This window comes from Dermacentor variabilis, chromosome 7 (genome assembly GCF_050947875.1).
Source record: "Dermacentor variabilis isolate Ectoservices chromosome 7, ASM5094787v1, whole genome shotgun sequence".
Lineage (NCBI taxonomy): Eukaryota > Metazoa > Arthropoda > Arachnida > Ixodida > Ixodidae > Dermacentor > Dermacentor variabilis.
The window spans coordinates 26099754-26115198 of NC_134574.1; the positions used below are offsets into that span (position 1 = coordinate 26099754).

General features: G+C 48.9%; 1 protein-coding gene across 2 annotated transcripts in view; it reads right to left on the reverse strand.

The window, feature by feature from the left end:
• Positions 1-15445, reverse strand: part of LOC142588987 (uncharacterized) — a 185643-nt gene that overhangs the window by 56853 nt on the left and 113345 nt on the right. For both annotated transcript variants that reach the window (XM_075700781.1, XM_075700780.1), the window contains exon 7: positions 14869-14942. In XM_075700781.1, the coding sequence (XP_075556896.1) occupies positions 14869-14942 (74 nt within the window). The remainder of the gene's footprint in view (positions 1-14868; positions 14943-15445) is intronic.

The following is a 15445-nucleotide window of genomic DNA, read 5'->3' on the forward strand; positions in this document are numbered from 1 at the left end:
GCAACTCCCCTACCTCCTGAATGTGAGGATACTACCAGATAACCTGCGAGTTTGATAGGAGTACTAGTTGCAACTTCCTGAATAGCGATGATTTGGGGCTTAACCGTGAGAGTTCTTAAATATTGCTGCAGAAGCGGCTTCTTGTTGGGAAACCCTCCGCAGTTCCATTGCCAAATACTAAAGTTCTCGTCCGCACTATCCATGGCTAGGCTGAGAGGAGGCTTGAACGGCCCTGAGAATCGCGCCCTCCGTCGGTGGTGCTAGTACATGACGTCGTGCTGCGACTTGCGAAGGAGCGGGGCTGGGTTCTCTCCTGGCATCGACCTCCTCTAATTTGCTTATCCGTTCACTGAGTGCACCTAAGCCCATTTTTGGGTGCGATATAGCTTCCTGGACCTTTGCTAAGCTAGCCTGCATGCTGGCGAAAGCATTCTTGAGTTCTGAGAGCAATTTTGTAGTCTCGTCTTCCTCTCTGTTCTCTACCGCTCGACGCTTGGGCGCGCGCGCCGCGTGGGATGTCTCGGATGTATCCACGGCGACCGGGGCCAAAGGGGGTTGCGGCGAGGAGGGTGAAAGCGCGAGTTTCCTAATCTCCGCCATCTCCGCAGCTAGCCTGCACATTTCTTGTCTAACCTGCGCGTTTTCTTTCCTCAACTGCTCGTTAACTCGTCGCAACTCCTCGAGCTCGTGTGCGTGGTGCGAATCGCGAGGCGGGTCGTCACCTCTTGGACCCTCACGTCCCCCTCGAACCTTGTCGGCCCAGGAGAGCGTGAACTTGCTTCTAAGAGCGGTGGGCGTGCGGGAGCGGGACCTGGTCCGCCTCGACGTGTCGCGCCCCGGCCTGGAGCTGGAGCGAGGCCGAGAACCGGAGCGTCCCCGGGAACAGGCCCGTCCTCTGGACCCACGGCGGGAGCCGGAACGTGCCCTGGAGGCGGAGTGGCCCCTGGATACGGAACGGACTCTCGAGCGGCCCCTGGAACGGGAGCGTCGTCTGCGCTGAGCACCCGGAGTGGACGAAGCCTGGACGAGTTCCGCAGTGTCCGAACGCTGATGAGGGGACGGTGACACGGCACCGGCCATCTTGGCGCGCTCACTGCGACGACGACGCACGATGTATGGGATCTTGAATCTTTGAGCACAGTCCTTATTAGCCGTGAGATGCTGGCCACCACAGAGCTTACACTTGGGGGTGCACTGATGCTGCTCATCGGGACTAGGGGCACCACAGCCACGGCAAATAGCGTCAGCTGGATTGGGACACACGTCGGAGCGATGACCGAGGCGGCCGCACGTATAGCACACGTCGAGTTGCTTGCGGTAGAGTGAGCACTGCATGAGTAACGGTCCATACCTGACAAAGTTCGGTACACGATGCCCGTCGAACGCGACGATGACCGTGCCAGTTTGAGCTATTCTCTTCGCTGCTAAGGCGAGTGGATTATTGGTGTTGACAATCTTGGCATCGATGATGTCAGGGCCGTCTTGAAGAGGGATGTTGCGGATCACTCCCTCGCACGTGGAGTGCGGGGCCGTCTCGTAGGCACTGAGCTCATATACCTTGCCCGAGATGAGCATCTGCTTCATCCGGACGTAGCGGTTCGCATTCTCGCGCTTGGGAGTACTAGCAACCATAATATTTTGCTGTAGATTCGGGCATAGACTATCTTGGCATAGATCTTCCTGACTAATGCCAGCGGCGGCGAGTATTGCGTCAGCCACCGTAACAACGCCAATCTTGGAGATATTGAGTCTACCTCGCGGCCTGATCACAATCTTGATATCATCTCGAGGAAGTGAGGGCATTCGTCCCGCCCGTATCACTCTGGATTTTAGCGCAGCACCGCCTGATTTGCCACGTCGCGCTCCCGGCTGGGGCGATAGCGCATTAGTGTCAGCCGTGCGTGTTTTGGCGCCAACTCTTCTGGCCTCCGCAGATTGCCAGCCTTGATCTTGGGTAACCTCTTCCGGGGAGATATCCTCCCCCGCCACTTGATACTCCATCTTGAGTATGAAGCGTACCCAGCCTTCAAAGGGCCAGTACGCGGCGGGCAGATGGTTCACGAAGTGAAGAGCTCGGTCTCAAAGCTCGGGCACGGGCAGGAGGCTCGTGGCCGAGGCGCGAGGCGCGTGGCCTCGGGGAGCAAAGCTTGGCAATCGTCCGTAGGCTTAGCTTGGCGGCCGCCGCCTTGCTGCTGTCAAAGCGTGTAAATATGTGAAAAAGAAACTCACAGCGCTGCGGATGGTCTCTCTGAATGCCGCTTTTCGAGCTGCGTCGAATAATGCAGACGTTCTGGCGCTTCCGGGTTGCAGTCCGCAGGAAGTACGCTTTGAAGCGGGAGCTCATGTGGAACAAGTCCGCTGAGTTGGCCCCCTCGCGGCAGAATATAGTGCGTTGATTATGCCTGAAAAGCTGCCTGTTACTGTGTACGTGCCATATAGTGCGTTGATTTCGCCTGAAAACGCGCCTGTTTCTGTACGCCACATAGTGCGTCGATTATGCCTGCAAACGCGCTTGTTTCTGTATGCCTTATAGTGCGTTGACTATGCCTGAAAACGCGCTTGTTTCTGTGTGCTATATAGTTCATAGATTCTGCCTGTAAACGGGCTTGTTTCTGCTTGCCATATATTACCTCGATTCTGCCTGAAAACGTGCTTGCGTTTGTCCGCTATATGGTGCGTCTATTTCGCCTGAAAACACGCCTGTTTCTGTGTGCCACATTGCGCGTCAATTCTATCTGCAAATGCGCTTGTTTCTGTGTGCCATATAGCGCGAAGATTCTGAAAACGCGCTTTTTTCTGTGTACCATATAGTGCGTCGCCTGAAAACGCGATTGCGCCTGTGTGCGATGCAGTGTGTCAATTCTGCCTGGGAGCGCACTTCTTTGTGTGTTTCATAAAGTGCGTCGACTGAAAACGCGCTTGTTTCTGTCTGCCATATATTGCGAGGATTCTGCCTGAAAGCGCGCTTGTTTCTGTGTTCCCCATAGTGTGTCGATCCTGCCTGAAAACGCGCTTGTTTGTGAGTGCCATATATATAGTGCGTCGATTGTGCCTCAAAACACGCTTGTTTCTGTGTGCCATATAGTGCGTCGATTTCGCCTGAAAACGCGCATGTTTCTGTGTGCCACATAGTGCGTCGATTCTGTCTGCAAACGCTCTTGTTTCTGTGTGCCATATAGTGCGAAGATTCTGCCTGAAAACGCGCTTTTTTGTGTGCCATATAGTGCATTGATAATGGCTGCAAACGCGCTTGTTTCCGCTTGCCATATATTCTGTCGATTTCTCCGGAAAACGCACCTGTTTCTCTGTGCCACATTGTGCGTCGATTCCGTTTGCAAACGCGCTTGTTTCTGTATGCCTTATAGTGCGTCGATTCTGCCTGAAAACACGCTTGTTTCTGTGTGTTATATAGTGCATCGCTTGAAAACGTGCTTGCATCTGTGTGGAAGGTAGTGCGTCGATTCTGCCTGGAAACGCACTTGTTTGTGTGTGTCATATTGTGCATCGGCTGAAAACGCTCTTATTTCTGCATGCCATATGTTGCGTTGATTCTGCCTGAATGCGCTTGTTTCTGAGTGCCATGTATATAGTGCGTCGACTGTGCCTCGAAACACGCTTGTTTCTGTGTGCGATGTAGTGCGTCCATTTAGCCTGAAAACACTCCTGTTTCTGTGTGCCACATTGCGCGTCAATTCTGTCTGCAAACGCACTTGTTTCTGTATGCCTTATAGTACGTCGATTCTGCCTGAAAACGCGCTTGTTTCTGTGTGCCATATAGTGGGAAGGTTCTGCCTGAAAACGCACTCTTTCTGTGTGCCATATAGTGCGTCGGCTGAAAACGCGATTGCGTCTGTGTGCGATGTAGTGCGTCGATTCTGCCTGGAAAAGCACTTATTTTTGCGTGTCATAATGTGCGCCGACTGAAAACGAGCTTGTTTCTGTATTCCATATGTCGCGATGATTCTGCCTGAAAGCGCGCTTGTTTCTGAGTGCCATATATATAGTGCATCGATTGTGCCTCGAAACAGGCTTGTTTCTGTGTGCCATATGTTTCGTAGATTGTGCCTGAAAGCGCGCTTGTTTCTGTATGCCATATGTTGCGTCAATTCTGCTTGAAAACGCGCTTGTTTCTGTGTGGCATATGGTGCTAAGATTGAGCCTGAAAACGCGCTTTTTTCTGTGTGCCATATAGTGCGTCACCTGAAAAGGCGATTGCATCTGTATGCGATGTAATGCGTCGATTCTGCCTGGAAGAGCACTTTTTTGTGTGTGTCATAATGTGCGTCGACTGAAAACTCGCTTGTTTCATAGCAAAGATCCATGAGAGACCGCTATCGGACGAGTTTCTTTTAGGTCCTTGGCCTAATGCAACCAGCGCAGCCCTGGTAACAAGAGCCGCTATAGCTTTTCTCCAAGCCACTGGGCTGGACGCACGGCTTTAGAGATGCCACAACTCCGTAAATTTGTATATAGGCATCTCTTCCTTACACCATCATCATTCATCAGCCCTTTCGCTCCCCGTCCCTTTTCCCCAGAGTAGAGTAGCAGACCAGAGCAAGTTATAGCTCAGGCCGACCTCTCTGCCTTTCTGTAAATAAATTTCTGTCTCTCTCTCTCTGTATGCCATATGTTGTGTCGATCCTGCCTGAAAACGCGCTTATTTCTGAGTGCCATATATATAGTGCGTCGATTGTGCCAGAAAACACGCTTGTTTCTGTGTGCCATATATATAGTACGTCGATTCTACACACAAACTCGCTTGCTTTTGTGTGCCATATAGTGCGTAACCTGAAAGCTCGCTTGTTTCTTTGTGCAATACAGTGCGTCGATTCTGCCTGCAAATTCGCTCGCTTCTATGTGCCTATATAGTGCGTCGATTGTGCCTGAAAGCACACTTGTTTCTGTGTTCTATACAGTGTGTCGATCAGGCCTGAAAACACGCTTGTTTGTGAGTGCCATATATATATTGCGTTGATTGTGCCTGAAAACACGCTTGTTTCTGTGTGCCGTATATATAGTGCGTCGATTGTGCATGCAAACGCGCTTGTTTCTGTGTGCCATATAATGCGTCGCCTGAAAACGCGCTTGTTTCTTTGTGCAATACAGTGCGTCGATTCTGCCTGCCAATGCGTTCGCTTCTATGTGCCTATAGTGCGTCAATTCTGCCTGAAAGCGCGCTTGTTTCCCTATTCCATATATTGAGACAATTCTGCCTGAAAGCGCGCTTGTTTCTGTGTTCTATACAGTGCGTCGATCCTCCCTGAAAACGCGCTTGTTTCTTTGTGCAATACAGTGCGTCGATTCTGCCTGCCAATGCGTTCGCTTCTATGTGCCTATAGTGCGTCGATTCTGCCTGAAAGCGCGCTTGTTTCCCTGTTCCATATATTGCGACGATTCTGCCTGAAAGCGCGCTTGTTTCTGTGTTCTATACAGTGCGTCGATCCTGCCTGAAAACGCGCTTGTTTCTTTGTGCAATACAGTGCGTCGATTCTGCCTGCCAATGCGTTCGCTTCTATGTGCCTATAGTGCGTCGATTCTGCCTGAAAGCGCGCTTGTTTCCCTGTTCCATATATTGCGACGATTCTGCCTGAAAGCGCGCTTGTTTCTGTGTTCTATACAGTGCGTCGATCCTGCCTGAAAACGCGCTTGTTTCTTTGTGCAATACAGTGCGTCGATTCTGCCTGCCAATGCGTTCGCTTCTATGTGCCTATAGTGCGTCGATTCTGCCTGAAAGCGCGCTTGTTTCCCTGTTCCATATATTGCGACGATTCTGCCTGAAAGCGCGCTTGTTTCTGTGTTCTATACAGTGCGTCGATCCTGCCTGAAAACGCGCTTGTTTCTTTGTGCAATACAGTGCGTCGATTCTGCCTGCCAATGCGTTCGCTTCTATATGCCTATAGTGCGTCGATTCTGCCTGAAAGTGCGCTTGTTTCCCTGTTCCATATATTGCGACGATTCTGCCTGAAAGCGCGCTTGTTTCTGTGTTCTATACAGTGCGTCGATCCTGCCTGAAAACACGCTTGTTTCTTTGTGCAATACAGTGCGTCGATTCTGCCTGCCAATGCGTTCGCTTCTATGTGCCTATAGTGCGTCCATTCTGCCTGAAAACGCGCTTGTTTCCCTATTCCATGTATTGCGACGATTCTGCGTGAAAGCGCGCTTGTTTCTGTGTTCTATACAGTGCGTCGATCCTTCCTGAAAACGCGCTTGTTTTTTTGTATCATACAGTGCGTCGATTCTGCCTGCAAGTGCGCTCGCTTCTATGTGCCTATAGTGCGTCCATTCTGCCTGAAAACGCGCTTGTTTCCCTATTCCATGTATTGCGACGATTCTGCGTGAGAGCGCGCTTGTTTCTGTGTTCTATACAGTGCGTCGATCCTGCCTGAAAACGCGCTTGTTTTTTTGTGTCATACAGTGCGTCGATTCTGCCTGCAAGTGCGCTCGCTTCTATGTGCCTATAGTGCGTCCATTCTGCCTGAAAACGGGCTTGTTTCCCTATTCCATGTATTGCGACGATTCTGCCTGAAAGCGCGCTTGTTTCTGTGTTCTATACAGTGCGTCGATCCTGCCTGAAAACGCGCTTGTTTTTTTGTGTCATACAGTGCGTCGATTCTGCCTGCAAGTGCGCTCGCTTCTATGTGCCTATAGTGCGTCCATTCTGCCTGAAAACGCGCTTGTTTCCCTATTCCATGTATTGCGACGATTCTGCCTGAAAGCGCGCTTGTTTCTGTGTTCTATACAGTGCGTCGATCCTGCCTGAAAACGCGCTTGTTTTTTTGTGTCATACAGTGCGTCGATTCTGCCTGCAAGTGCGCTCGCTTCTATGTGCCTATAGTGTGTCCATTCTGCCTGAAAACGCGCTTGTTTCTGTGTGCGACATATTGCACTTGAATGCCAACTAATAAATTGAGCGTACTTTGTTGTTCTCGTGGCATTGTGTTGATACGCAGATTGATAGAATTAGGTGACTATTAAGGGCGTCTGCAAGCACTGAAGAATCAAGGCCTTAGTATTGCCTAAATAGTGCACGTGTGAGGAGAAGAAAAATATAGTCGAGGGCTGCAGACAGCCGGCTAGGCGGTGTTTCGAAATTCTGAACCATGTAGGCATAGGTGAATGGTGTCGTTTGATATAAGATAGGGGAGATGATGATGATGATGTGTGGTGTTTTATGGCGCAAGGGCCAGGTTTGGCCAAAGAGCGCCATGACAAGTGGTAATGTTGACGATGTATTACCAATGGCGTGCACAACTAATTCCTCATGGTAGATGTCACATGGCTGTAAAAGGGCCTAAAACCTGTAGCTATAAGTGGCGTAGAATATATAGTTGCTAAAATAATGACGGTGACTAGGCAGTGATGTGGGCTATGGCAATGCGCTTTCGTTAAAATTTTATGCAATAAAACAACATTGACACCAGAGTTTCAAGAGAGCCCTTGAATGCAGGGCTGTTAGTCATGTGCTAAAAATTGCCTGGCCAAATGATTTTCAAGATGTCGGTTTCGATTAAAATCTAAGACTACTTGCAGTTTAAAAAATCGTTTGTCACTAAGGAAAAATGCAGGATGGAGAGGTATGTTTTCCCGATATGCAGAAGGGAAATAGTTTTTCCTCTCTGTTTCTATTGCAGGGCACTGGATAAGAACATGGAGGACAGTCAGGCTATCGCCGCACCTAGTACAAGTAGGAGGATCCCCGCCAGTCAAGAGGTAGGAGTGAGTACTGCAAGTATGTCCTTTTCTTAATCGGCAAAGAAGTACTTCTTTGTACCGTGCTGTTTTGTCACTTATCCAATTCTGCAATCTTGGTTTTATAATATGTAACTTATTCAATGTTTGTGTATCCCACTCTGCTTGCCAATGATTCCTCAATTTACGGCGCAGAAAGGGCTTTAGGTCTGTGGCAGGAATGGGGATATTTCCATCTGTGTGGCTAAAACTCACTGGCGTAGCGTTTTCGTCAGCAGCTACGTTGCCTTTTATACCTTTATGGCTAGGTACCCAGCAAAGGATAATCGCTTGGTTGCACATATATGCGAAGTACAACAAGCTATACAGCTCATTCAAAACGGTATTACTATGCTTTCGTAACCTTATTAGGGCTCTCACGACACTTTATGAGTCTGTAAATACAATAGCCTTAGCGACATTCCTGCGCCTAGCCGAAAGTATAGCGTACGCTTCTGCCGTGAAGATACTGGTGTGTGGGTTTAGTGGCCTAGATGTTGAAAATGAGGGTCCGAGAGCTGCGTACGCAACACCAGCAGGAGACTTCGAAGCATCTGTGTAATATTCGTCCCAGGAATACTTTTCTTTTAATTCAAGAAAATGCGATTGTATGTGAGCCTCAGGTGCTTGTTTCGATATTTCTAAGAAAGAGATGTTACATCTTATAGACTGCCACTCCCAAGGCGGTGGAAGCCGTGTAGGAGCCATTAGGACATTGTGTAAAAGAGGGACCCCTGTTTTTTTCTGAGCGTGCTTCCAACTGGAGGGACAGAGGAGGCCTAGTGGCCGGGCGGTTACGAAACAGCCTAGCAGTCGACAAGTCGCATATAGTGGAATGACAAGGATGTTTAACATCTGAGTTAACTTTCAGGGCGTAGGAGAAAGTTGAAGGGACACTAAAGGTTACTATTAAGTCAACGTGGACTGTTGAAATACCATCCCAGAAACCTCGAAACGCTAGTTTCGTGCCAAGGAGAGACTTCTTTTAAGAGAAAATGCGTTCCGAAGCGTCCGCGTACCTCTAGCGCAGTTCAAATCGCCCGCCCTCCGATCGAGGAGTACTGACATCATGATCTCATAGTGAAGTTGTGCCGTCGGTGAGTAAAACGGCGTCCGCAGACGGCGCTACGGCTTTTCTGCGCAAAACGCAAACGCGCGGCCAGAAACAGAGCCAAGACAGAGCCGACAGCAGAGCGAAAGCGGGAGTATGGTGGCTAGCGGAAGGAGAAACGCGCGACCATAAGCTGGTACTTCATTCTATGACGCAAACTTCAACGCTCGTCGCAATGGACCCTGACAACGACAGATTGGCTCGCGATGCTGGGCTCAACTTCAGCGATTTGAGCACTGACGAGCGTGACCTGCTGCTGAGAGCTCGCGCTGCCGGCGTCGTTGCATACTACGACGGCGGCCTCGACACCGGCTCTCCGGAGCGGGAAAGCAACGAGGGCTTCCCACGACATCACATGGACGTGGCATTCTCGCTGCTTGTTCCAAATGAAAGTTTCGCGAGTCAGCAGAACCCGCACAGCACGACGCGATAACGAAACTACTGAAACTCCAAAGGGTGCGCTGCGCAGAGTCGAGCCAAAACGAAACCTTTCGACCACCCATACTACTGAAGGGTAACGTCAAAATGTTATTTTTTCTTAGAATCGAATAGACGTAGTCAAGTAGCATTTTCTTCCATCTTATAATCGAATGAAATGATATTTTTAATACGAGTAGTTGAGTATTAGTAACACAAATTATGAGGAGTGCTTTCGTCATCGGGCTAGTACCGGAATGTCGCTGGGGGTCTCAAATAGTGCCATGCATTTACCTCAATTTCTCGGTTACTAAAGCTCTGTTCGCGATTATATTGACGCCTTAGACGTTCTAGAACATTGCTCTACCACTTTAACTTGACTTTCTGGTAACCTTTAGTGTCCCTTTAACTATGTCCTTTGGTAGTGCAATGACCATTCGTTTGATTCGACGTAGAGGCTTTGCACAGGGCTAGTCCTAAAGGCGCCTGTAGCAATGCGGATACCTAAGTGGTGAATAGGATCTAGCATTTTCAAAGCGCTAGGTGCAGCAGAATTGTAGACTATTGCTCCGTAGTCAAGCCGTGTTAATATTAGACTTTTGTAAAGTTTTAGAAGGCACCGTCTGTCGCTTCCCCAAGATGTGCGTGACAAGAGCTTCAGGAGATTGATAGTCTTGAGGCACTTTGATTTCAGATACTTCAGGTGTGGTACGAAATTCAGCTTACTGTCTAAAATGATTCCTAGAAATTTGTGTTCATGGCTCACAGATAGCCGCCCTCCATTTAGATCTACTGCGCGGTCCGCAAGTATACCTCTCTTGTTAGAAAACAGGACGCATGCACTTTTTTGTGGGTTTAGCTTGAAACCGTTTTTTTTCCGCCCACATACATAATTTATTTATGCAAAGCTGTACTTCCCGCTCGCAGATACTTAGGTTACATGATTTGAAACCTATCTGGGTGTCATCCACATATACAGAATAAAACATAGTATGTGGTATGGAGTTCATTTTGACAATAAAAAGAGTGCAGCTTAGCACACCACCTTGCGGAACACCAGCCTCTTGCGTAAATGGATGAGACAGAACGTTACCAACTCCAACACGGAACGTGTGATTGGAGAGGTAACTCTGAATCACGTTCAGCAAGTTGCCTCGAACTCCCATTTCAGACAGGTCACGGAGGATTCCATAGCGCCAGGTTGTGTCGTATGCCTTTTCCATATCTAAATATACTGATAGAAAAAATTGTTTGTGGACAAAGGCGTCTCGGATATTTGTCTCCATGCGTACAAGGTGATCTGTTGTGAATCTACCCTCTCTAAAACCGCACTGTAAGGGATCGAGTATCTTGTTGCTTTCAAGAAAATGGATGAGGCGACGGTTTGCCATTTTTTCAAATAATTTGCATAGACAACTTGTCAGAGCTATAGGCCTATAACTGTTGGGTGAGGAAGGGTCCTTGCCCTCTATGAGAATAGGAATTACGATTGCTTCATTCCAGGCAGAAGGAATGTAGCCGGCAGAGAACATGGAATTGAAGAGTGACAGTAGTGTTTTTTGGGTTTCAGGGTGTAAGTGTCTGATCATCTCATACATTTTTCTGTCACTTCCTGGAGCGGACTTGTTGCAACAGTTCAGTGAGGCCTGGAACTCAGCCATACTAAATGGATGATTGTATGCTTCATTTGATGTGCTTTTATGACCAAAATGCAGCTATTCTGCTAGTCGCTGGTATTTTAGGGATGTTTCTGTGTAATGAGATGTACTGGAAATGTGCTCGAAATGTGCTCCTAGACAATCAGCTTGTTCCTCAACAGTGTCTGCTTGTGTGTTTACTAATGGTAGAGGATGAGTTTCGCGGCCTTTTAATTTGTTTACCCTGTTCCAGGCTTTTCTTTCGTCTGTATAAGAATTAATGTCGGAAATATATTTTTACCAGCTATCCCTTTTGGCACGGTGGTGCGTTCTTCTGCCTTCTGATTTTATTTTCTTAAAGCTGATAAGGTTTTCGATAGTCGGAGAGTCACGGAGCTGATTCCAAGCCTTATTCTGTTTCTTTCGTGCTTCCTTACATTCATCATTCCACCAGGGAACACGTCGTTTATTAGGCGATGCATTTGTTTGCGGGATACATATCGACGCTACGTCGACAATAAATGCGGTTAAATATGACACTGCATCGTCGATACTAAGCGCATGAATATGATCCCAGGTCATATATGTCAGCTCTTCGTATCGCTGCCAGTTCGCTGAGTCAGCTTTCCACTGGGGTACATGTGGATAACATTCGTCCCGTTTCCTTAATTTTAATACAATCGGGAAATGATCACTCCCGTATGGATTGTTATGTACTTTCCACTCCAAGTACGGCACGACTGTACTTGAAACAATGGATAGGTCTATAGATGAAAATGTCTTGTTAGCAACGCTGTAAAATGTTGGCTCCTTCTTATTTAGCAAACATGCCCCTGTATTGAAGAAGAAGTTTTCAATCAGACGTCCTCTGGCATCACACCGAGAGTCACCCCATAAGGTATGATGAGCATTTAAGTCTCCAACGACAATGTAGGGTTCCGGCACTTGCGCAATAAAGCTATCAAATTCAGTTTTGGAGAGTTGACAGTTGGGAGGAATGTATAAAGATGCAATTGTCAGCAGCTTACTAAAAAGCACTGCTCTGACTGCAACTGCCTCTAGGGGCGTTTTAAGGGGTAACTGCCGGCAAGCAACACACTTATCTACTATTATTGTCACGCCGCCCGACGAGGCAGGGGCCTCGTTGCGGTCTTTCCAGAAAATGGCATACTGTCGGAGAAATTTGTTTGTGAAGGTTTAAGATGTGTTTCTTGGAGACACAGCACCTTTGGCGTGTACCTATGCAAAAGTTCCTTAATGTCGTCTAGGTTGTGGAGTAAACCCCTCACATTCCATTGTATTATCTGTGTATCCATAATGTATGTGTTTTGTGCTGTGTGTCTAAGAAATATAGATTAGATTATCTCACGGAACCTTTCCAGGCCCCGTGAAACGAGATCTCTCTATCTTCCGGACGCGCTCGAGGGAGCTGCGCCGTTCCTTGGGCGTCTGAGACGCCGGATTTGTGTTTGTATCTATCACCTCGTCCGAGGCGGTGGATAGTGCCTGCGCAGCGGGCACGTTCGCGGGGCTGGTGGGCCTATCTGCACACGCAGTGGCCCTGGGTTCAACAGGCCTGAGGGTCTGCTGTTCCTCCTTTGAGGGGGCCCGAACAGCGCTGGCTGTTCCGGCCGGGGGGGGGGCGGCTGGTGGCGTGACCGCCGTCACACTCCTTGTGACTTGGGCGGCCGCCGAATGATGTAGCGCTACCCCCCGGCGCGCCACATCGGTGTAAGACGAACTAGATTGGTTCATCGAGAAGCGCTTGCACGCCTCTGGGAAGGAAAGGTTCAGTTTGATTGTGATTTAGATTTTGATTTAGTCACACGGAGTGTGACGGCGGTCACGCCACCAGGCCCCCCCCCCCCCGGCCGGAACAGCCACTAAGATCGAGCAGGTCATCTTCAGAGGTGACACCGCGGGCAGTGTTCAAAGATCTGTGTGGGCCTACTGAAACTGGAATGTCCCCAAAAGCAATTAGTTTTGACAATTTACTGTACTGTGTCTTGTCACGAAGTTCAAGAAGATTGCCGCTTCCCATTTTAGCTACTTTGTAACCTGGGCCGATGGAGTTTGCCAATGATATTGCCACAACAAACGGAGATATTGTTCGGACTGTGTTGCTTTCATGTTGACTGTGAATAACATGGTATTTTGGGAATGTTTCTTTCTGACTCGTGAATTTGAAGGAATGTTCGGTGCGCCCCCTCTTGAAGGAGCGATCAGTGAGTGGAGAGAAATTTGATTCCATTAGTAATAATAATATATTCGGCAGGGATGGCCGCCACCCACCATGGAGCCCAACCAGGGGACGACACAGGACGGGAAGTATTCAGTTCTGCGCACGCCATCTGTACATCCCCACTATAACCAAATACCTATACCCGAGGTTGGGCATAATGCACAAGGTTAACCCTTGCCGCCAGGAAATACGGAAGTAATAAGAAGTGAAGACAGGAAAGATGGAAAAGTTGGAGAGAAAGACGAAGAATGGAGAGGAGGACAGGAAAAGGCGACTGCCGATTTCCTCCAGGTGGGTCATTCTGGAGGTGCCGTCTATGTGAAGCAGAGGCCAAAGAAGTGTGTTGCCTCCGCCGGGGAACCTTAAAGGTCCTAAAACCCGGCATCGACTCAACCGCCAGGATCCCCCTTTCCCCAGACACGACTAAGCCGCGCACGGCTACACGCGGGAGGGTCTAACCCTCATGTGCTCGGGTAAGTGGTGTCGCAACACACCAAACGCCTGCTGACGCAGACGCCCCTGCGAGGAGATAGGGGAGATCAGTGTCTTAAAGCGTCGTCTTGTAGTTGTCCTAAAATAGGCTGCGGATATGATAGAAAGCTCGCACACCTCCCTGTGATCGTGTGAATTTACATCCGGGACCTCAATGCCGCACATTGCGCTAATTATTCTGCTAGACTTTCGCGAAATGTAACTCCCGACATTGCACGTCGATGTAATTACAAATGCCGCACATGAGCCTTCGATTTTTTCGGCTCAGTGCGGCAGTTAGGACTAGAGTGACGTACTTTGCTTGCGCTGCAGTTTTTAAGGCTCACTCATACTAGGCCTACCAGACGCCGATTGCTGTCTGCCGTCTGTTGGCGACAGCATTTTTTACCTTCGTGTCAGGGCCTCTGTCACACTGTAGCGATGCCGCGCTCTCTGCCGACCGTCGGCAGATTGTCGGCGCTCGTACGTTGTGACAGAGGCGCCAACACAAAGGTGAAAAAAAGCAGTCACCGACAGTCGGCAGACCGAAATCGGTGTCTGGTCGGCCTAGTATGAGTGAACCTTTAGCATATGAGAGAACAGCAAGATCCAATTCAGGGTGCGCAACGGCGTTGCATATACATGGCAGTCGTGCGTCAACGTGCTTTCATACAAAGCAAAGCAAGGCTATGCCTTGTGAGCAAACGCACGCATCTGTTGCCTGGGTACGGAGTTTGAGGGTGCCTGCGCAGCGCTCTCGTTGCTGGCGAGGTCGTCGGAATGTCGGCAAATCAGTGACCGTTAGGGTTGGCGATGCGAGCGTTAACGTTGGCGCTATATTTTCTGCAGTGCTGCAAAGGGTGCTGTTTAAAACTGGCAAAACAAATATTACTCTACAGCAGTCCGCATTGCAATGCGTACGGGAGGGGAAACTAAAAGCAACTAAGAGTTGTGCACTGCCGCACCTTTGAGGGTTGCGTACGTACGCACCGGCTGCGGAACCTAACGTATTATTGCCTAAAGTAGTGCGAAGTGCGCAGATATAACCACGGCTCATGCACTTACCTGTGTCAACGCGCTCGCAGTAGTGACATTATGCTGAAACACTGCACTTATTGGAGCATGTCCAGAGTTGCGTGGTCATCCGCCTAGCTTTCATTAAACTATCGTTACAAATAAGAAAATGTATGGCTCAAGCAAGTATTTGTGCAAACTCCTGGAGACGTTCGAACGCAATATCATGAAATACTTTTTTTTCTCACCGTTTCCGTCAGCACTGAGTCTAAGGTAATTTCTTCCGAGATAGTTAGTCAACACCAGGGAAACTCTTGAGGTTCTGAAAGTGCATACCACATGTGTTACATATGTTGTTAAAGCCTTATAATAGCGTTTTTATGAAATACGAATATCTCTGACACGCGGGAACTACCAATGTGTTTAAACTAGGGGAAATCTGCCGGAAAAAGGCTCACACAGGGTGACACGAGAAATCGAGAAAACCTAATGATGCGGTAATAGTAACTTAAGCCCTTGGAAAAAAATCAAACTCGGGCTTGGTTTAGCGCTAAATGTGACAGAAATGAGTTAGCGTTACGGCGCGCGACTTTGACGTTGCGGATCCATGGTGTAAACTAAGCGCAATGCAAGGATATTACATGTGGCAAGGAAGATAACGAATATGAGTGCAGAGTCAGCAGCATGGGCAGCATCAATCGCGCGGCAGATGCTCGAGCTAGGGGACTGTGCTCGGTGCATCCTAGAACCGGCGCTCGAATTCGCTGGTTCTGATGGCAGAGGCTGATCGCCCGAAAACTGCCTTTGTTACAGCAGACGGCGTAT